The sequence below is a fragment of the Conger conger genome, chromosome 1, assembly GCF_963514075.1.
Source record: "Conger conger chromosome 1, fConCon1.1, whole genome shotgun sequence".
NCBI classification, from domain to species: Eukaryota; Metazoa; Chordata; class Actinopteri; order Anguilliformes; family Congridae; genus Conger; species Conger conger.
This window is the reverse complement of record NC_083760.1, coordinates 20,475,685-20,499,309: the sequence shown is the minus strand read 5'-3', so window position 1 is coordinate 20,499,309 and position 23,625 is coordinate 20,475,685. Positions and strand designations below refer to the sequence as shown.

General features: G+C 43.1%; 1 protein-coding gene across 6 annotated transcripts in view; it reads right to left on the bottom strand.

The window, feature by feature from the left end:
* Positions 1-16,621: 16,621 nt before the first annotated feature.
* LOC133123322 (ryanodine receptor 3) overlaps positions 16,622-23,625 on the bottom strand; it is a 136,691-nt gene continuing 129,687 nt past the window's right edge. For all 6 annotated transcript variants that reach the window (XM_061233687.1, XM_061233703.1, XM_061233697.1 and 3 more), the window contains 11 exons: positions 23,459-23,589; positions 23,047-23,089; positions 22,759-22,886; positions 22,330-22,390; positions 22,076-22,222; positions 21,856-21,990; positions 21,372-21,528; positions 21,051-21,115; positions 20,091-20,191; positions 18,577-18,628; positions 16,622-17,699 (listed from right to left, as the gene is read on the bottom strand). In XM_061233687.1, the coding sequence (XP_061089671.1) occupies positions 17,604-17,699; positions 18,577-18,628; positions 20,091-20,191; positions 21,051-21,115; positions 21,372-21,528; positions 21,856-21,990; positions 22,076-22,222; positions 22,330-22,390; positions 22,759-22,886; positions 23,047-23,089; positions 23,459-23,589 (1,116 nt within the window). In that variant the 3' untranslated portion in view covers positions 16,622-17,603. The remainder of the gene's footprint in view (positions 17,700-18,576; positions 18,629-20,090; positions 20,192-21,050; positions 21,116-21,371; positions 21,529-21,855; positions 21,991-22,075; positions 22,223-22,329; positions 22,391-22,758; positions 22,887-23,046; positions 23,090-23,458; positions 23,590-23,625) is intronic.

Here is a 23,625-nt window from a genome sequence, read left to right as displayed (position 1 = left end):
TGTGAGAGTGTGTGTGTGCTCATCTGAGGGTGTGTGTGTTTGAGTGTATGTGTGTGCGGGCATGTGAGGGTGTGTGTGCCTATGTGTGTGTGCTCATGAGAGGGTGTGTGTGTGTGTGCATGTGAGGGTGTGTGTGCCTATGTGTGTGTGTGCATGTGAGGGTGTGTGCGCCTATGTGTGTGTGCATGTGAGGGTGTGTGTGTGCGCATGTCAGGGCATGTGTGCCTATGTGTGTGTGTGCATGTGAGAGTGTGTGTGTTTGAGTGTATGTGTGTGCGGGCATGTGAGTGTGTGTGTGTGTGCATGTGAGGGTGTGTGTGTTTGAGTGTATGTGTGTGCGGGCATGTGAGTCTGTGTGTGTGTGCATGTGAGGGTGTGTGTGCCTATGTGTGTGTGTGTGCATGTGAGGGTGTGTGTGCCTATGTGTGTGTGTGTGCATGTGAGGGTATGTGTGCCTATGTGTGTGTGTGCATGTGAGGGTGTGTGTGCCTATGTGTGTGTGTGCATGTGAGGGTGTGTGTGCCTATATGTGTGTGTGCATGTGAGTGTGTGTGTGCCTATATGTGTGTGTGCATGTGAGTGTGTGCGTGTGTTCATGTGAGGGTGTGTGTGCCTATGTGTGTGTGCTCATGAGAGGGTGTGTGTGTGTGTTTGTGTGTGTGTGCATGTGAGGGTGTGTGTGCCTATGTGTGTGTGTGTACATGTGAGGGTGTGTGTGCCTATGTGTGTGTGTGCATGTGAGGGTGTGTGTGCCTATGTGTGTGTGTGCATGTGAGGGTGTGTGTGCCTATGTGTGTGTGTGCATGTAAGGCTGTGTGTGCCTATATGTGTGTGTGCATGTGAGAGTGTGTGTGTGCGCATGTGAGGGTGTGTGTGTTTGAGTGTATGTGTGTGCGGGCATGTGAGTGTGTGTGTGTGTGCATGTGAGGGTGTGTGTGCCTATGTGTGTGTGTGCATGTGAGGGTGTGTGTGCCTATGTGTGTGTGCATGTGAGGGTGTGTGTGCTCATGTGAGGGTGTGTGTGTTTGAGTGTATATGTGTGCAGGCATGTGAGTGTGTGTGTGTGTGTGTGCATGTGAGTGTGTGTGTGCGTGCATGTGAGTGTGTGTGTGTGTGCATGTGAGGGTGTGTGTGCCTATGTGTGTGTGCTTATGAGAAGGTGTGTGTGTGTGTTTGTGTGTTTGTGCGCATGTGAGGGTGTGTGTGTTTGTGTGTATGTGTGTGCGCGCATGTGAGTGTGCGTGTGTGCATGTGAGGATGTGTGTGTGTATGTTTGTTATGTGTGTATGTGTGCGCATGCACATGTGTGTGTGTGCGCATGCACATGTGTGTGTGTGTACACCTGTAAGGGTGTGTGTGTGTGTCTACATGTGCCTGTGTATATGTGTGTGCAGGCAGGGTTATATTGATAAAATTCTTTATGGATCTTGCTTCTCTGTTGTCCTTCCAATGTACACCAGATTTATGCATTTCACTGTTAAAATGTGCAAGAAAATCCTATGGGAAACACAGAATCTCATTCATAAAAGTCAAAATTAATTGAACTAAAATACAATATCACTGAATTTGACCCCGACAAATTACTGTTCATATGTTACATCATTGTACAGTGAGCACTTTATTAGGTACACTTGTACACCAGCTTGTTAATGCTAATATTTAATCAGCCAATCATGTGACAGCAACTAAATGTATAACAGCATGTAGATGTGGTCAAGTGGTTCAGCTGTTTTTCAGACCAAATTTCAGAATGGGGAAGAAATGTGATCGAAGTGACTCTGACCATGGTGATTGTTGGTGCTAGACAGGGTGGTGCTAGACACATTACAACAGTGATATGCAGAAGAGCGTCTCTGAACACAACACATCACACCTCTAAGTGGATAGGCTACTGCAGCAGAAGACCAGTAAGTCTTCAAAATAAGCCTAATAAATACCTTATAAAGTGCTCAGTGAATGTATGTCTTTGAGAGTGGTGTGCTGTGAAATTTTGTAAACTTTATGACAGTTTTCTTTTTTAGAAAGAGTTCCCAAGGTGGAAGAGATATGAAGAGATGAGATAAAGAGATTAATAAAATAAAAATAATAAAAATCTGATCATTATTGACAGTTAAAAAGTAAAATTCACATTACTAACAAGATGTGATGAATTTCATCACGTAATCACAATTGAAGTACTGTCTCTGCCTTATTTTTAGCCAGGAACAACCATGTGTATGTATATTTTTTGTGTATGTGTGTGTATTTGTGTGCGTGTGTATGAGTGTGTGTGTGTGAGTGCATGTGCGTGTATGTCTGTTTGCACATGAGTGTTTGTGCTCATGTGATTGACTGTGTGGTTTATCTTTGCTAGATTCATCCTTTCAGCCTGAAATGGAGAACTTTAATGGACTGAAAATAAATGGCTTTTTTGATCACAGAGAGACGACATAAAAAACAGGAGCTCCTGTGTGGCAGGTTGCACGCCTCGGGGGAGGGTGTTTGTTTACTGCCGAAGGACTGACAACGTGTTGCAATGAGTCACAGATTAAAAGGCTGATCAGTTATTACTATGGCTCAACAGCAGTGTTTTACTGCCAGCGTAGGGATTGAGCTCTGTGCTGGCAGTCTGTCACACAGAAGATTAACCCCCTAACCAAGCTAGCATCCTGCTGGAGGATGAGGCATTGAGAGTGGGGAGACAGTGTTGGCCGTGCCCGGTTTCAGGAGGGTGTATCTCCACATGCCCGTCGACAGCAGCCACCTGCACCTTTCATGGCCTAAAACAACCTGCCCTCAGTAAGAAGGACCCAATATTAGATGGTGTAGTCCCTATGTCACTCGTCTCTTTCATGGAGAGAGAAAGGGATCAGAGAAAGAGACCAGGGGCCTGTTCCACAAAGCAGGACTACTGAGTTAGCTAGATAACGACACTGAGTAAATCCCAGACTCAAATTGGCCCAAATCTGAACATGGACTGCAAAAACAGCTGTTTGGGGTTTCATTTTGTGCAGTTATCCGGCTAACTCAGTAATCCTGATTTGTGGAATAGGCCCCAGGTGATCCTAGTAGAGGAGAAAGACTTAACCAGGGGCTGCTTCTGGGACTATAAGTGAGTCTTAGTGAGTCAAGAGTTTTTGTTTTTCTTAAAATTGGGGAAGGGAAAGGACAGCATTTCACCTCACCACACTGGGTGTGGTTGAATTTCATTGCCGGCTTCTCCTTTCATGGTCGCCGAAGGGAAGTGGGTTTGTTCATTTACTTCTATAATTTTCTTGCTGTCAAGTACCTTTTAAAAAAATGGAGCAGATTTATTCACAGACAGCTCCCTCACAGCCCCGCCCCACCCCCACCCCCCACACTCACACACCATCCCTTGGCGTGCTGGATTTTAACAACTAGAGTTTCTACACCGGCGCTTGACGCCTGCCCGGTCAGCGCAATGAAACACCACTATAGCAGTAAGAGTCCCTGAGCTCTGCTCTCTGTGTCTCTCCCTCCACACACAACAGGAGTCCTCTCTCTGACCTTGTTACTGATCCTCCTCTGTGTTGCGGTGGACACAAATTTTGCTTGCACTTCCTCAAGGTTGAAAGGGTGTCTGTCTCCCTTACTACCGAGTGTCTGTCTCCCTTACTAACAGCTCAAAAGGTTGGCAGTACGATTCTCATGCCGGCTGTTACATCCTTGATCAAAGTAATGAGCAACTGAATTACTTCAGTAAATATCTAGCAAACATATTGTCCGACAAGGGACCATAAAATCAAAGGCCTGTGCCAAAGAAATAGATAACAATAATAATGGGGCCTAATTATTGGAACAACAAACAATGTGAAAAATGAAGCCATAAAAGGCCTTGTTTTTGGACAGAGAGGGCTCGTTCATGAATAATTCTGTCTGGTGAGGAGCTTCTAGAGCTGGTTAAAAAAGCCAGTACAGAGACAAGCTCATTTGATACTTATGAAAGCATTTTAGCTTTAGCCCTGAGGATGACACCGGAAAGAGGAAAGGGTTTAAAGCTTCTCTTTCTGTGGATATCTCTAGATCAGGGGATTCCAAAGCTTTCTGGGGCCATAACTCATTTAATGAGGGAATACATTGTCTGTACGTTTAATGTGTTTAGACGTGTGATTTTACATAACACGTATTGAAACAAGTATAGAGTTTAATTGACTGTTTGGAATTCCAATGGAAATTGTAATATACACGGTAATCTTTTTTTTTGTTGTTGTTGCGTGTATTATCTTTAGCCATCTCCATGTATGAGATGGTTACATAAGGATGTGCACTGCACTGCAAGAATGCTCCTTAGTAAGTAAGAACAAATTACTCATTCTGACTTTGTAGTGCATTAATCCTCATTGACTGTGATCTTTCAGGAAGCATGTTTGGCAGACCTGCTTTTACTGGATGTAACATTGGTCACTGAGCATAACCTCATCTCATGCTAATGGTGCTCACACTCTAGTGTGGTGTGTCACAGTTCCTCTGGCTAAAGCAGCTTTGGTCAGAAACAACCCTCAGCTCTCACCCTACTGTGCCTCTTCTACTTTTCAACCTCTCCCTCCACCTCTCTATCCCCATCTACCTTTCTCCACCTCATCCTCCATCTCTATCACCCTCTCCTTCTCTGTGTCCATCTCCCTGTCTCCATCACCATCCCCCTATCTACCTCCTTCTCTTTCTGACTCCATCTCTACCCCCTCTCCACCTCCCTCTCCATCTCTATTTCCACTCACTCTTCACCACACTCTCTCTTTCTGACTCCATCTCTACCCCCCTCTCCACCTCCCTCTTTGTCCCCATCTCCCTGTCTCCATCTTCATCTCCCTCTCTTCCTCCCTCTACCTCTCTGTATATATCTCTCTCTCTTTCCCTCTCCCTCTACCTCTCCCTCTCACAGAGCAGGGCCAGGTGCTGCCAGGCTGCAGAGAGGGACACATCTGTCACCTGAGCGAATGCCAGAACTGCAGAACACACAGTCAGAGCACAGGGGTGTCGAGTGCCAGACACACACACACACACACACACACACACACACAATAACACACGCACACATCACTTAAGTCATCATCAAAGCCATGGGAAATAATGTGCTGTATCTTTATACCCTCCAGTGTCCCAGAGCTAGCAATGTTACTGCCCAGTTCTGGCATCGCCTCTTTGGCTATTCTTGTGATGCTTCTGTCTCTTGATAACAGGTATGTGGAGTTTTAATTTAGTTTTTAATTATTGCAAAAAGTTAGTAAAAAAGAGTAAGACATGTAGAGTTTTCTAAAGTTCCCTTAATTTATGAAAGGACATTGGTTAAAATATTCTGAAGCAACCGAGTATGCCGCATGGTGTGATCATGGTCTCTGACGAGGTGAGTATTCATCGCCATGGCAGCTGTCACCATGGTCGCGGTGCTGTCTATTATAGCTTGGGCCAATGTTCTAGAACTGCCTGGTTGAGGGGATCCAGTCTAGTCTATGCATCTTTTGGTTGAGGCATGGTTGATTAATCCTACCTGACACTCGCCATGTCTGTGATGGAAGAAGAAGAAGAAGATGGGACTTCTGCTGATGTCCACGCAATATCAGTGAGAAACCTAACTCTCCTCATACCTGCTTACAGCTCACACTATATCACAGGCATACACTCAGTGACCACTTTATTAGGTAGACCTGTACATATTGACTAGGTACTCATGGTACTCATGATAAGATGCAGCTGTTGGGCCCTTAACCCAACATTGATCCACGGGATTATCCCCTGTTTAGTCTAGTCAACTGTAAGTCCCTTGGTATAAAAGCATCAGCTAAGTAACTGTAACAATAATAGTTTGCATTTGTTCTTCACCAGTTCTTCATCAGTTGATTCAGGCAGACTGCACACTATCCTCATAAAAGGGAAAAGGAGATTAAGGTGCATAAGCTCTTCTCATTACGAGACACACCTAGGCTAGGTCTTGCAGTGCACATAGCTCCAGGACTAAAGCCCTTTGAATTGTAATTAAGGCACTAAGAAAATATAATCCATATCAATTACTGTCCCAGTCACGGCTAGGAAAAAAAGTTATGCACTTCCTGGAAATTCCTGCGAGACACAAGAGCCAGGTTAGGAAAATGTAGCATTTAATGAGAAGAAAACAAAATGTCTTCTCCCTTCATTTTGACTGTTTTGTTTTTTAGTAGACATAAAATGCCCTCTCGCTCTTGTGTTCTTCTGTCTGCTTAAGACAGTAATTATGCTGATCCGCATTAGAAGATGCATCAGTTTTGCGCAGTGTGTAGCCGAAGTGAGTCATTGTGGAAAGAAGGAATTACATAGACAGAGATGATGCTTCGCAAACCATCTGCCCATGCTCTGCTCCCCTGCCCTGCAGTGCAATTATAAGCTGAACGAACAGGCCTTTTCTCCACTGACGCCAAGTTAAAAGCCATGAGGAAGGATGGATGGCGATGTGTGTTGCAGTATGCGTGTGTGTATTTGGCGGGGGGGGGGGTGCTTATTTGAGCATGCGTGGCGGGGGCCTTGCACTCCGCAGGTGCCCAGCTGCCCGTGACAGTCCGGCGTGTCAGGCAAGCTGCGTTCTTTATTCTGCTGTCCTTGGTCGCTGCTGCGGCACAGCAGAAGAGCGCTCCCCACGATGTTTAAGTGAGATCAGTACAGGAGATTAGAAACCAGGAGGAGCATGACATTTCATGTCAAGAGTAAAGTCGTTGGCGGTAAATGCGTCAGCGAGCAAGCAAATGGTTTTATTAAGCAACAGACTCCAGGGTGAATGTGACTGTGCTTCGTTTTGTTGTGATTTTTCTTTCAGGTTTTTCCAGCCTCATAAAGAATATAATACATACCTGTAAACACTGGATGCTTTGGTCCCCAGAAGCATCAGTTTACTTCATTTTGAATATTTCTTGTCTAAATGTGATGTGATTGTTGTGTTCTCTTGTTGGCTATGCTGTACTTATTGCCATCAGAGGACACTAGTTGCCCAGTTAACTTGTATACGAAAACGGAAATGTAATGACATTTTCAAAATGGCGGACCAGTAAACTCATGCAATGTGTCTGATTACGACTTGCAAAACACGACACATTTTGGCAACGAGGATGTTCGTACTTAGGCCTGCCGCTTTCCTCCCGTATGTGGGAGAACCGCGATTGCTTTGGCGATTTGGAAAAGGATTTTTGAGAACTTTTTACCATTTATAGGTACATACAACAGGAGATGCTTGGAATGATGCAAGAAAGCAGGCTTCTCTGTTGCACTGCCTTGGGACTGAAGGCCTTTGCCTTCTATACTTTGCCCAATGTAGGAACAACATACGCCAAGGCAATGATTACTCTTGAACAGTACTTTGTTCTGAAAGTGTAGCTGCACACCATAGGTTTAAGCAGAGGGCACAGATGCCGGGCGATAGTGCTTTACAGAAGGTGGCGGCATTACAAGAGTTTGGCTCTTTGGAGAGTGAGATGCTACTTGACCACATGCACATCTTGCTGTGATTGGAAGCAAGCTACTGATATAAACTGACCTTACCTTGGACTATGCTGTGCTTCTGGCAGGTCAGATCGAGTTCTTTGTCCATTTACATTTACATTTTAGTCATTTGGCAGACGCTTTCAATCTAAATCGATTCACAAGTGCATAGGTTGTTCCACAAGTTAAAGCATCACATCGATAACTAGTAAAATACACGTGAAGTGCTGTTCTAAACAAGATGGCTCTCTCTTCTCCGGTTTGGTTCAAGCCATCGGTTCAAGCCATCTCTACAAAGTCGTGCTGCCATAAATCGAGGCCTTGCTCTACACACCAGCCTCCACCCGAGCTGTCCTGTGGCTCTACAAACGACCTTGTGAATGCACCCTACTGTCCAGCAGCTTCAGTGACCTGCAATACATCCAAGAAAAAATGACATTTCTGTAAAGTCTACAGGTCTGCTTCAAAAGAGGTTATGGGAAGTTGTGGTCCCCGAAGATTGTCCTTTGCATGATGACAGACCAGGCATCTGCACTCAAAATTTGCTGCACAGTAGATATTGAGGCAACTGCCGGTAACAATCACTTTATTGATTTATTTGTGGATACCTGTTCAAGTGCTTCAAGTCTGCCTCAAACGCTATAAGAGACACATTTCAATTTGTGTGCATTAGGTGAGTCTGGTTACATATTCACCTGTCATGGGCTGCATTACAGTATCTGTCTCATGAAACAACAAATATGCACCTGCCACATCCTTCATTTCAAAAAATGGAATGGGTGCTCATGGGTATGGACTTTATCAGAGCCCTAAACTGGCACAATTTGTTGGGGTTCACTCCTTAGTACATCTGTGCTTGAGACGAATGCTACTGTGAAAACCCTGTTCTCCTGGTGCAGCAGAATCTATGGAGCCATTATCTGTGCGCATTTCAGTCAGCTGAAATTCAGAAGCTTGTGCAAGCAGGTGTCATTGACACTCACCACATATCAAAGATCTATTCATGGAGCTGCGAGGCATGACTGTGTTCTCCAAAATTGACCTGGAAAAAGCATACTACCAGCTTCCCCTACATAAGAAAAGCAATCTCTCTGCTTTCATAACACACAATGGCCTATTTAGGTATACATGCATCCCGTTTGGCCTAGGATCTGCTCCGAATGCGTTTCAAAAAATGATGCTGATCGTATTGGGTGATGTGACTAGTGTCCAGAATTACCTTGTCTTTTTCGGTTGTACAAAGGGCGAACATGACACTCGTCTCCCTATGGTGTTGCGTAGCCTCAGTGACGCAGGTCTAAAAATCAATATGCAGAAGCGCCCCTTCACGAAATCCAGCATCCATTCCCTCGGGCATGAGATACCCGAGGTACCGAAGCCAACTCCGGATCATATTGCTGCGATCTCATACGACAGGCCTCAGGACATGCCAGCTTTGTGCTCTTTCCTTGGGCTTCTGTCCTGGTTCAGGCACTTCCTGCCTCTGCTGCACATAAGCTTTAATGCCACATACACCTGGAATGAGGATGCTTTGCAACTCTAAAAGAAATGCTCATCCCCAGCTCATCCCTGTCACTGTTTGATCCCGAGGCCCTGCCTACATGTGTGTCGACTGATTACGGTCTCGGCTCTGTGTTGGTCGAAAAGTGGAGGACCTTTCTGTAGGGGCGTAGGTTCACTCTGTGTACAGACCATCAAACACTCACCACTGTCGTTGCTACAAAGGGCATGAACAAAGCGAGGTCGAGAATAGCAATGGTTTGTCCGGTTGCTCTTTTTCGAGTGTATCATGGTCTACCGGCCCGGAGAGAAAAACCGTGGCGGACTGTTTATCACGGCTGCCATTGCCAACATGCCCAGCATTGACCCTGTGAACTGATTGCAAGAATTTCTCCAGCTCTCACAGCCTTGCCTGTCTCCAATTTAAAAGCAGCATGCAAATCCTGCCCGGCACTAGAGCAGCTGCGTGCCCAAATTTCACGCGGATGGCTGAAAGCAATTAAAGATTGCCAGACGTGCCAGACATGCGCCCATATTTCCCAAAACGAGTCGAGTTTGGGAATCCCTGTACTCCAGTTTTGGATAACGGGAGCCGTGTCAACTGCTTTCTCTCAGTTCCTGTAGCAGAGGAATAGAACACATAAAATCAAGTTTTTATTACCCACAATCGAAGGGGGCCATCGAAGGGTGAATCATTAAAGAATGCATACAAAGTGCAGAGAAGCGCCAGTTGCCCTGGAAAAGAGACGTGACGGCCTTCATTACACAAACATCTCCTCATTCCAGGGAGAATGATGCAAAAAAAACTCAACGTGCTGCCACTGAGTGACAAACCAGTGTCGCATGAGCTTGTTCCAGACACTGCCGCCAAACAACAGGAAAAGAGCAAGCACTACACCGACAAGAAGAGGGGTGCGAAGCAGCTGAGATTCAAGCGCGGGCGTGCACGCCAATGCACGTCCAGAGAGCCGACTCGGAAACTCACCGATTTATTAACAGCGAAACAACAAATTGGCCCAAGGACATGCATATATCTTCAGTAATGGAAGGAAGCACATCTGCCGCTGTATCCTAAAATAGGGATGTTTGACTAGAAAACATGCATACACCATGTGTCATCTCCTAGCTAAATGTTACAGAAGGATGATTCATTTTGGTTAATTTACCCTGTTCATGTGCCTATGCTACCATGGCTAAAAGGTTACTTAACTGTCTGATGACTTTTGCCAACATGTTTATGTTTATTTCAAATACTTTCAGTTTCAATATGGGAGTACCTGACATACCTGTGTAATATTATAATGATTTATAATAAATAGTTATTTAGCTGGTGCTTTATCCAAAGTGACTTACAGTTGATTAGACTAGGTAGGGGACAATCCCCCCTAGAGCAATGCAGGGTTAAGGGGCCTGGGCCGAACAACTGCATTGTGGCTATGCCAGGGCTTGACCCACTTACCTTCCGGGTCCCAGTCATGTACCTTAGGCACTACGCTACAGGCTGGCTGTACAGTATTGTATAATGACAATGTTACAGAAGTTATTTCTTTACACATAGGTTGTGTTACTGGAAGTGCAGAAGTGTAATGAGATTTTCAAGATGGCGGACCAGCCTAATTACTTTGTTTACGACTTGCAAAACACTACAGAGGTGAATTGCTATTTGGAAGCACAAATCTCCAAAACATACTAAGTATAAATAGATGTACAGTATGAAATCTGTAATTTCTCATGACATTTTGTTCACTTTGCATACCATCCCATTCAGAATTCTGAAATGGTTTGATACATAGGAACCTGAACATACTCTTATTTTAATGAATTGGGAAACTTGCCTGCCTCTTCTAGCGGTTTCTAAATTATGTATGTTTTCTAATTTTCTTTTTTTATTATCCCTCCCAAGCTCCAGCTCTGGCTTTTAGTGCTTTGCCAGCCTTATTAAAGGGATACAGAAGTTCATTTTTCAACAGCGTTTTAATGTATGCTTTCATTTTGCCTGGCCAGGTTTTGTTGCGATGAAGGACTGTGGTTCAAAGCAAACAAAATGCACTCCATAATAATGCTTATGCTTCTAGCGGCTGGACATATGAACACATTCATTTACAAAATTTATTCAAGGAACACTTTATAGCAAACATAAATATCAGTTTTTTTATTGTACGAGTACATCTTGCCTAGAGCACAGTGGTCTCAGGTTGTATGTGGCAGAGGAAATAAGTATTTCCTATTATTTTGTATATTTATGTTTCAGTTTTTGTGTTTCTTTTTTTTGCTTTAAACCGCGAAGCCATTGTAAAGCAAACGGGGCAGCAGAAACCTATGACACACATAAAAAAATATCCGAACACTGGGACTGAAATATTATCAGAAAACTCCTGAGAGGGAAGTATCCCTTTAATATCCCCAGGCCTCAGTCGCTTTCTCTCTCTGACTGTGATCCCATTTAGGGTTGGTGTGAGTCATGGGTTCGCACATCCAGAATGGCCTCGCTCAGAGAGGTTATAAATACTGCCTTTAATTCAGCATTCCTCTTCAATGCACCACAGCCCCCTAATGCAGACAGTCTGGCCTCTGCGAGCTGAGAGAAATTCCTCAGGCAGATATGGCCTCCCTCTGCACTCCTACTGTCCGGACAGAAGTTTTATGATTATTAGCCCCAACCCTTTGTCCCTCCTGAAGTTGACACGGTGTGCCACCCGTCTGTTTCCTGTCTAGCACATTTTGTCAGTGGTAGTGTTAAGGAACTTGCCTTATAACCGCAGGGCTATGGGTTTGATAAAGAAGGATGGTGAAAAATTCACACAAGAAAATCTAAAAAACAAGAAATTTTCTATATAACTCTGTTTTTCTTGTTTACACACAATATCTATTTCCTTCAAATGATATACAGCACAAATGTCATCCTTTCATTTTATTCAAGTGAGCCAATTGAGTAGATGCAGGACTAAAGTAGCTATTTGATGCTTTTGCTGGATGATGCATTTGCGAAACACCATGAAATATGAAATCCATCCATCCATCCATCCATTATCTGAACCCGCTTATCCTGATCAGGGTCGCAGGGGGCTGGAGCCTATCCCAGCATACATTGGGCGAAAGGCAGGAATACACCTTGGACAGGTCGCCAGTCTATCGCAGGGCACACACACCATTCACTCACACACTCATACCTACGGGCAATTTAGACTCTCCAATCAGCCTAACGTGCATGTCTTTGGACTGTGGGAGGAAACCGGAGTACCCGGAGGAAACCCACGCAGACACGGGGAGAACATGCAAACTCTGCACAGAGAGGCCCCGGTCAACGGGGATTCGAACCCAGGACCTCCTTGCTGTGAGGCGGCAGTGCTACCCACTGCACCATCCGTGCCGCCTGAAATATGAAATACAACATGAAATATAAATATGAGATATGAACTAGTCTGTGTCGTGGCTTGACTGCGAGGCACGGGCAGGTCACTGTGAAATTTGGACCGCTTGTGAGGGCCCTAACTGTGGCTGCATGCTGAACTGTTAGATGGGGCAGAAGGTGTGGCACACAGAAGCTGTAAGAGGTGTTGATGAGTCTCCTCAGAAACATAATGTCCCTCACTCTCACCAAAAACCTGGTTTGGTATCATTCAAATGCACGCCGTGTCTTTTATCTTACCAAACTCAATGGGAAGCGCGACTTTGTAATAAAGGACAAAACAGAGAATTACGAAATGGGGCACTTAATTAAAAGTTTCTTTATTCTACCTTAAACTGGGGGAAAAGGGGAAAGATTCCCTTGGTGCAAAAGAAAACATATTGTAGTCAAATGCACATTGCAGTAGGTACCTGACCACAAGGACATAACGTCATCACACTACTCTTTGAGCTCCTGTGATAAAACTCACAAGAAGCCATTATTGCACAGTATAATACAATTCAAGCTCCAATAGCTCTCAGAAGAACAGGAAATGTGGCTACTCAAGTGAATAGATAAAGCACTGCAGTAAGTCTGAAATATTGTTGATGGAGAGACCAATAAGGTGCTAGACAGAGGGTGCTAGGTTGTTGGGCAGTGCTAAGTTAAATTGCCACACTTCTAAAGGCTGATGACTGACTGAGAAATTATCCTACCTTGTCAATTAATTACCCAACCCAGTCTGTGGTCTGTGCTTAAATGTTCCTGTCTCCTAAATTAATGAATTAACTTTTTCAAAATGAACCTTATTTAATTGAAAATGTTCCATTTCATGCTGGAACCTTATTAAAAAGTGAAAGTTCATGCCATTCATTTGATCGAGAGGAAAAGGTTCTGCATCTTAAGGCAATTGATAAAACAAGGGCAAGTCAAAGGCAAAAATCTGTCATGTAGCATACAGCAGATTAAAGGAAATTGTATGTGATTTAAGACGTTATGTGAAGATATCTTTCATTGCAAGTAATGTTTCCATGTTTCCATTAGTGTGAATTATGAGACTTTACAATACTAATTCAGTTAGACTTGCCCGGTAGACCTGTATTAGAATTAACTGTACAGGACATTGGAATTTAGGCTAATCAAACAACTGCAATTTGCACAGAACTTACTGCACCTGAAAAAAGATGTTTTAATCTGGTTTTCTGAAGGATGAATGGATATGTTGTTAATGTAAGTGAAAACCTGAGAGAGAGTGCATACTCTCTGAAATTAAACAATAAAAATCGAAGTGCATCCATATCCATTGAACCATTTTTTATACATAGTCCCCCCATTTTGAAAGACCAAAAGTAATTGACAATTGGCTACTCAGCTGTTTCATTCAGCTACTGGGTCTGCTGGCTTTTGTTTTCACCTTAAACTCAGCACCCTGTTCAGTGCCAGGTGACCAGATGAGGCGAATTAACTGTATAAGTGCTCTAATTGATTAATTGAGTGCAGAGTAATGACAAAAACCAGCAGACCCTGTAGGTCACCAGGCCCAGGATGGGAGACCAGCGTTTCAGAGTTATTCCAGGGGATATAGCCAGATAACTGCGTAAAACCTGGGTTTTTGGAGGGGGTCTGGGTTTTTATGTGCTTTCTGCATTGGAGTCTGTTGTTGCTATCTTAAAATGAGGGCCAAAATTGTAAAAGCCAGTAAAGCAGTCCATAATGTGGTACAAAAGTCAAAAGAGGCATTGGGGAGCTGAGCAATAGCAAACAACCTAGGATACGAAAAAACCTTCTGGAACATACTCTTATGGATTGATGAGTATTAACTTGATGGGAAGTGATGGAAAGAGAAACGTGTGGAGAAAGAAAGGAACTGCTCATGATCCAAAGCACCCATTCTTATCTTTGAAACATGGTGGCAGTTGTGTTATGGCTTGGGAATGTATGGCAGCCACTGGAATTGGCTCACTTATCTCTATTTATGATGTGACTGCTGATGGTGGCAGCAGGATAAATTCTGAGGCGTACAGAAACATCCTGTTTGCACAGATCCAACCAAATGCTTCAAAACTCATTGGATGGCACTTCACCATGCTACAGAACAATGACCGCAAATATACTGCTTAAGGAAACAAAATCATTTTTTTCAGGGCCAAAAAGTGTTCTTCAATGGGCAAGTCAATCACTTGGTGATGACAAGACAAGACAAAAATTCCCTGAAACAAACAGGAACTGAAGACGGCTACAGTACAGGCCTGGCAGAGCATCACCAGGAAAGATACCCAGTGTCAATTGCCTGTGGGAAATCATACTGAACATGATGACTTTATTTAAGTTTATGTTATCTTGTCCGATTACTTTTGGTCCCTTAAATGTGGGGACTGTATAAAAAGGGCAGTAGATGGATCACTGGATATGGCTGTAAATACCCTTAAAGGCAAGCTTTCCTGAATTTAGTCAATTCTCCGTAACCATACTAACACTTCTTAAAGTTTATCTTTAAAAAAAATTATAAAATCATAATAAAATGAGATTTTACAAAACATGACATCATCGTGTACTAGTGGGCATGTATGTTGATAAAATGTTAGTCAATTTCACGTTCACCTCCAATCAATATACTTATCACACAGCGGCATGCATCCTCATTTGATGTCCCCCTCCTCATTTGGCGTCAGTGATATCGACTCCTTGCTCTTGAAACATTCCCCGAAAGATCCATTTCACTTATGTAAATGTCATATTGTGGAAGCTAGTGCTGCTCTAACTTCTGTCTCAGCTTGTCTTTAAATGAAGGCATGCATTTTATTTCACATCCAATGTGCTGGAGTACAGAACCAAAACAACAAAAATTGTATCACGGTCCACATATTTACAGACTGCACTTTATTCATGAGACAGCAGATTTGTGGAGGAGACATAATGTCATAAATACTCCATTAATGCTACATGATATTTGTATCCATAGACCATGGTAACTGTTTCCATTAAATGCTATCAGCATTTTGGCTATTCCTTCAGGACACTACACATTTCATAATCACTAAGTCATGAAGAGTAATGCCCATGCTACAGAAGTGCGAAGTAATAATTATTACTTCATGATGGAAACGGGCTGTTCCGTCACATGACAATGTATGGCAGATGACAGTGTATAAAGGGATTAAATGCCTCCTCTCATCGTGGCAGGTGGTCACCGAATGGCAGCAGGCTGCTGAGACTGAGTGTCCCTGTCTGGACCCATAGCCTGAGCATGATGCGTCAGCCCAGCAGCGTGGGCCTTGCTCCCAGTCAGACTGCCTTCATTCTAGACGTCTCCTCCTCACAACTTCCGCTGTTAACGGCGGTTGAGAACACCGGGTTCACTCCCACCCAGCACCATGCCTGCGTAATGCATAATGAGGTAGTTACAGTAATTTGGTTTCGGTAATGACAAGTTATTTTTCCGTGGCCGTATCCCAGGAGACGGGAGGTGAAGCCGGAGGTGGTGGCTGAGGAGGGGTCTGGAGGACTTGCTGGGTCTCCTGACTTTACAGCTGGAAACAAAGGAACCGGATTCACTCTTCAGACAGACACAGCCAGCAGGCCTCAGGCCTCATGGTGGATCCACACAGATGGCCTGAGATTCATATCGGAGAACACTTTACCTGATGTGTTTTTGTCCATTTCCAGTAATGGCAGTGTGATGAAGGCTTGGGGGGGAAAAAGCATATTACAGAAAAAGTGTCTGTTTGACTTTATGAATGAAGCCCCTCTCCTCTTGCCTCTGCACCTTCGCCGATAGGAGCTGACTAAGATGAGCCGTTGTGATATCATGCGGGAACAGTTTATAGGGCCTCCGGCTGCTCACTAGCGCTCACAAGAAAGGCTTTTAATGAAGTCTATTAAGAAAGGTCAGGGACTGAGCTGAATGGCAGAAATTGACTTGAGGAAGAGACAGGGCGGTCCATCTTCCTTGAACATATCCGCGGAACGAAAATCCCCACTCTGTAATACTGTACCTTCCTGCTTTGTCTGTAAACGAGGGGGTTTCTATGAACAGAATATTTACGAGAGCTACATTTAATAACACTTCTGGGGAATTGGGGTTCAGAGGTCAGTCTTGAGGTTCAGAGGTCAGTATTGAGCTTCCGGCATGTGATGCAGGTGTTTCAGTTTTTTTCAATTCCCATGGTCAGACAACAATCGATGTTATTTCTTCAAGAATTCGGTCAGCACTATTTATAGCCAATGCACGTTCACTGTTCACACACCGATATTAAACACACACATACTGTACATTACTGAGAGATGAAGTTATTGCACAGGGTAATTTATTTCTTTTCCTCAAAAGAGCACAGTTTAGCAAAGCTACTACATACAAATGGCCATACAACAGCATTTTCTTTGTAAAGTATTCGGCAAATTACTGTGTTTTTTCATCGTACCGTGACATTTTTCAGTAGGGATGCTGCATTTTGAAAGAACCTCAACCAAAGAGCATTAACACACAGTTCAACCTTATTCTTTTTTTAAAAACAAATGAAAACAAAAGCCACAAAACTAACCTAGGTACATCTGCTTGTTGCTAATCCAGGAGAACTACAGCACTAACATTCTAGAAAGAACAGAAATGGTTTTGCATAGCTTTGTCATGTTGGTAAGGCACTTTATTAATACTTTATAGTAGGCATTTCATAGCATTTTCAACCTTTGAGCTGGACAATTCTTTTAAACTGTATTATTCATCTCAGCAAGCAGATTGACACCATGTATAATAAAACACAATTTCGTTCTATGTAGATCTACACACCCTAGGGTTTGGCATAAGTCTCATTTCCAACATTCAGTGAATATTGAAGTAGTTTTCTTGTGCATATTAGGGCGGAGATTCACACCTCATTCCATAACCCCACACAATCCAGTGTTTCTCAAAAAGACGAAAAATTTGTGCAATGGTTTGGGGTTAGGCGGAGGAAAGGCAACGCGTTGTCAAAAAGAACCGACTGTTCCAGAAAAGAGAAGAAAACAAATGTCTGGGCAGGTTGGAGTTTGCAGTTTCTTGTAAATTGGCACGTGGCACTGTACCATAGAGTAGGTAACAGGAAAACACCTTATGTTGATATGAAATGCTCATTCCGTAATACAAAAGGTAGCATTACGACTCGTGCGTCTAGTCCTTCTTTAAAGTTGAAAAGAGGCATACAGTAGTTATCTTGTGTCACTGGGAGGAGTACGGTAGTTTGGCTGGACAAGGTTTTTGGGCGCAGTCTGAAGGGCGAGCAACGGTGTGTCCACTCTACCCCAGCTGATCCTCATACTGCTTACGGAAACAGTCCCCGGCGGGGAAGAAGTCCCAACATCTCTCCTGGTACATCTTCCAAACGTACGACTCCTGAAGGGGAATAAGAAACAGCATATTAGTATGGAGTCAACTCAGACCAGCGTTTGCTTGGCTCACAGGCTCACTGTGCTGGTGTTTTACAATCGGTGTTCATACGCATTATTTATACTTTATACTTTGTTGAAAAGGGAACCGTGTTGCTTATTTTGCGCATGATACCCTCAACAAATGTACTTCTGGAGCCCTGCTGACAATAACTGGTTCATTCTTTGATGTAAATGTACACTTTAAATTATACATATTATTTATCTCAAAGAAGTTTAATCTTTTAATAACTGAAAAGTCAGGTGTGACGGCTAACTCCACCAAGGCCAATTAACCCCAGGCTCTGGCTCTGTGCAAACAGCCCATCTGTATGCAGGTGAGACGCTGCAGTGAAGAGCATAAACGCTCACACACTCCTAGGCAATCGACAGGGGGTCAGCAGCTTTCTCTGGATTTACCTGATAGTGTCTCCGGTGTGCAATTCCTTTGACTCTGAATATTTTGGGGCATTACATGAGGTATTTCTTGGGTGACAGCCACCCTTATTCTCATAACGTGTTAAAAGTTAAAAGAATATTCACAAAACCAACAAATATTCTCATCTTTTTGTGTTCATAAAAAGCATATTTTGCCAGAAAAAAAACCCAAACACATTACTTCATTACACTTCTTATAATTTTTGAGGATCAAATGTGTTACTGGATGCTGTTGTACTACTACAAAGTTTTAGAAGTTCTTATCTTTTAAGATAATAGCAAATTGTAATTATCACTGATTTTTAAAAAATATATATATATGTGACTAGTTGTTTAATATATTTTTTAGGTTTTAAGTTCACTAGCAGATCAAGATGGTGGTTACAGGGTAGAAAAGGAAGGCGTACCTGACCAGTGTGCTCCGTCTCGTCCTTGTTGATGAGGTACATAAGGAAGAACCTGTAAGGGCAACAGGCAAAATGACTATGCCACTGTTCATGTACAACACGGACACTAGCGAATACTTGATTATAGTGCATTTCAAAGACCTCTATCGAGGGAACAGATGGCACACTAATGCACAGTGGCTATTTTATGCACTGCACTCACCATACCTAGCCAATTAGGGGTAATCTTAGAGATAAAATGGAAAGAAAATGAGCTTAGGTAGACAAACTAATTTTCTATGAGGTTGAAAGGTTCTGCAGCAGATGACCAATCAAAACCTAGCATTGTTCCAGGACATCACACAACCTAGCACTCAAGACTGACCAAGAATCCAGATCAATCTGAATGATTTTCAATTGGCTTTTTCTCCTACCAAGTTAACCCTCCTATTATGTTTGGGGTCAATTTGAACCCATTCAGTGTTTGACATCTCTTAAAAACCAGTTAACCTTTTCTCATCTTGATTTTTCTATTTTTCTATTTTGGTGAGATTAAATAGCATAGAATTATGTTTATTGCATGTTTACTACGTCCTAAACATTTTTTTATCTCACTCTTCACTTACTGTACTTTAGGCTCTAAAATGTGATGTTTCTCAGATATTTTTCATATTTATGGATAAAAGGCCAGTAATTTGGGACACAATAAGGAGGTGACACAAAACTGTCAAAATGTTTCTACAAAAATAATTTTGTGTTTATTTAAACTATTGGGCTCAATTTGACCCCAAACATAAAAACCAGTCATACAATTTTAACATAATAGGACGGTTAAGGGAACCTGAGATGGTAGATAATTCCAACATGACTGTGGTTGTCTAGACAGCTTTGTACCCAAATGTTTTTCTTTCTTTTTTTAAAACTCATTAGGTTTCACGATAGTGGACATTTAATATTGCCCCCACAATGCTGAAGCCCTTTCAAATGATGTTACATATTTTGTTGCAATAGTAGCGGGTCCGTTGTTGCTAGAGTAACAGAGTCTAGTCACCATGGTTTCCTGGGACTAGCAGTACTGCCTCCCCGTAATGAAGCAGCGTGCTGATTAATTCAGAGAAGAGAACAATGACCCATGACCCTTAGCCATACCCATAAGCTCTGTCCGCAACAAGCAACTGCAACGGCAGCAAAATCTTGATCCTATTGCTGCATGAACCTCAGGTAAATGTTGCATGTACATAGAGTATGTCTGTTACAACGCTTCATTCTTCCAAAGAAATCATACATGAAGCATAATAAAAGCATACATCATGTTAACCAAAGTTTCAGACTGCAGAAGATCATTATTTTCATGAAATTCCTGCTGATTATTCTGCGATAATTTTTTATTTAACGGTTTAAATTATGGTTAATCAAAATCAGATAACCCATAAGACTGTATTCTAGTTACTACTAGGCACCATGCCTAGAAACATCTTTTTTGTATGTGAATGGCCTCTACAAGGCATGTGCGTGCAGGGCAGAGGGATACTCACAGGTAGTTGGCCAGGTTGTGCTCTTGTAAGGTATGTGTCTCAAAACCATGTGGGGTTGTGTCAAAGTAGTCATTACCAATCCCACAGATGAAGCATTTAGTCTGAGGAGTAGACAAAGAACAAATTTGAGCGCTGTAAAAATAATTTGCATATGTGAAACTCCAAGAAGAACACCCATCACTGTAGAATACTATTTTGTCACTCTATGTTGATGCTTCCAGGGCAGGGCAAATGATGCAGTAAGAACTAGCTTGAAAAGATATGGGAAGGATAGCTGGCTTGAAACAAAACCAAAACATACTGCCCAAATACATTCCCCAGGTAATAACCATGGTGGTACAGTAGGTCTTATACAGTATGTGCTGTTATCAAACACTATGCAGGTAAATACATTTATACACACATACATACATACATACACTGCAATCCAACATTCAGCAGATTTTGGAAGTTACCTGGCAAGGTATTTTACTGATAACACATGATTTGCCTTTGTACTGAAAGACAGCCCAGCAAATTCCCCACATTTACTACAAATGATGTGAAGCCACTTGCCCAGAAAATAGCAAGCAATGTTGGCACTGTACAGGAAGTGTACAGTCAGCCTTCCCACTGTACAAATGTTCCTGAGTACATTCATGCTCTGTGAAATGGCTCTTCCATTCTAGCTGCTGAGAACTGTTGGAATTTAATTGTGTATTGATCTTAAATACAATCCCAGAAGATGTGTAATTGCATTGCAATGTCAAACAGGAGAAATTGTGGTTCAGTGATGTTAGAATTTGAATGTACAGTACATACATATGATGAATTACCTGATGTTAAGGACATAAACACATGTCCAGTGTGCATATGAGAGCATAGGAAACCTACACATTTTTAATGTTGGACCTCAGGTATCCGACATGCTCTGTACATCTTGAATGAAGCAGTCAACAGAAATAGAAAGTAAAATCTCACCTCCATGTCCTCTTTCACTTGCTCCTGTTGATCTCTCAGCTCCCCAAACGCATCGATGATCAGACCTGTTTCAGCACATAATCAGGACTGTGAATGGTTCAAACAATTTCCAAAAGTGTCACTGCCGGAACTGAACAGGGACAGTGGGATAAGCATTACGATGCGCTGAGAAACTACAGAAGCTTATTTTCAGATCTGGGCTGTGAAGGCGCAGTTTGGGAATAATCCCCTAGCTTCACACTCTTTCTGGGTATCTCAGAGTCTGGTGCACAGCCAGGATAACTTTAACCTCCCCTCTGGTCCCATGGTGCGAGTACATACCCTGGATTATGGCCAGCAGAATGACAATGACAAAGAAGAAGAAAGTGATGTCGAACAAAATGCGGTATAGTTCGTAAGGGTCCCCTGCTGGGTCCTCAATCTCGTCACCGATACCACCGCCAGCACGCACACCCACATACATGTGGAACAGGTAGCACTGGAATGTGACAAAGAAAGGGCAGATTGGAAAGTAACCTCACACACTGCATTATATTGCAGTCACTTAGCATCCAGCCATATCCAGAGAACATCAGGGTAATTCTCAGGAACACCAAAACGTGATTTCACCAGGCACAGAGGCCCGTTAATAACTAGTAAGTATAATGTTAAACACAAGGCACAGAATCTGAATCCAGGTAATTTACAGGTGGTTCCAAACATTTCCATGTGTGAAATGTTCTCTAAGCTAACGAATAGTAGCTAGCATTGTAGCGGAAGGTGAATTCTATGTGTGTTTAGTCAGGTGGAGGGATGGGCCACTCACGGTCATCATATCATCGCACTTCATATCAGGCTCGTCCTCGTCTTCACTCTTGTTGTAGAACTTGCGGAAGAAATTGAAGGCCACCACTGTGTAGAGGTACACTACCACAGCCAGCAGGCCCACAGTCAACACAAGCTGTGTATGAAGAAGAGAGAACCTCAAAGACTGGACTCCACTGTCTCAGCTGAGAGCTATCGCTAAGATTAGAAGGAATCCTTACCTGTTTACCATTGTGGGTGACAGAGGAAAGAATGGTTCTCAGAGTCTTGAAGCCCATGGCAATATCCAGCAAGTGGGCAGCAAAAAAGAAATTATTGTAATGTCCCAGGATGGACATGGTGGTGTACCAGACCAGGTAGAGGAAAGACTACAACAAGAACACATCATAACCCAGTGTTAAATTATCATCATCAGAATGCTAAAACTATTTACTACCAACACCAACTCAACTCCCCAGTATAGTATCACTCTCACATTATCGGTGAACACTACGCCCATCTTCCAGATGTGATACTTTGTGTCAATGGAGCTCAGCCTGCAGAAAATAAAAGTCATATTCATTCATTAGAAAACCACAAATATCTTAAAAGTTGGCAAGAAACATGGAACAATGGGAACAAATCCATATCTACTGAAATTGTCCACCCAAACAAGAGCACTAAAATATAATATATATGGCCATCAAAGCCATCATATACTGTTATTCGGGATTACAGCTTCCAATAAGATTTATTTAATTAATGGACATTTAAAGGGTTTTTTGTATGTCTCACAACAAGGACTGGGGACTGGAGGAGGATAGGATTCTGTTTTGAAGTTAAATTAGACCAGTAGTGTGGTGCAATGTGAAAACTTGAGATCTTTTTCCTGCTGGACAAGAACCACTGATCTGCAGGTCCTTACCAGGACACCAATGAAGCCTCCTTCGCCACAGTCTCCTCTGTGGGGTTGAAATCCAAGGCACTCTTGTCCAGACCCAAGAGCTCTGCAATACGTTCTGCCCCGTAGAGATCCCCATACTTATTAATGACCTGCACACAACGGCAATGAGCTGAGTTACAGAGGAAAGAGGTAGAATGACATTACAACTTTGTAAGATGAGTCCATGCTGTACAACTCTCTTAGACCACACAAGTGAATAACTGCTATACTCCCATGCCTACAAATTAGAGTCTGTGAAATTGCACTTGCCTTGCGTTTCACAAATTTGTCCCAGTAGTTATTGGGGAAGGATCTGTGAGCAATAAGAAAGGGGACACATCTCACTCCTTTGTTAACAGCCGAAAGGTGACAGAGAGAGAGCAGTCAGCTGCTCTGAACAAGAGGGGCCCGAGCCTGGCTCAATGCATCAGCACACTTTAGTCACCAGGAGTGAAGGAGAGCCTGTGTGGTTGAGTGGCTGGCGAATGGCAGGGGGTTTGCAGTCATTGTGCAAACTGACACAGACACTTGTGCCATACAGCGAATTGACGTGCGCCATTGTCTCACATGCACAAAACAGTCCGAATGAGGCCTCTCCTTTCCTTTATTAGAACAAAATTGGAGCAAATTAAAAGAGCGGAGTTAAGCACAGCTGTGCACGGCGTTCTTCTGTCCGACTTACGGTGTGTTGATGACCATTCGATCCCACTGCCCATTGATGTCGTCATCTGAGGGCTGCTCTGTAATGTACAGGCCATCAAACTCCAGCTTCCGGGCAATATCTTTCTCACGTTTAAACACCACCAGGGGAACCTTAGGGAGATAGGATGCTAACTCAGTACAGTAAGG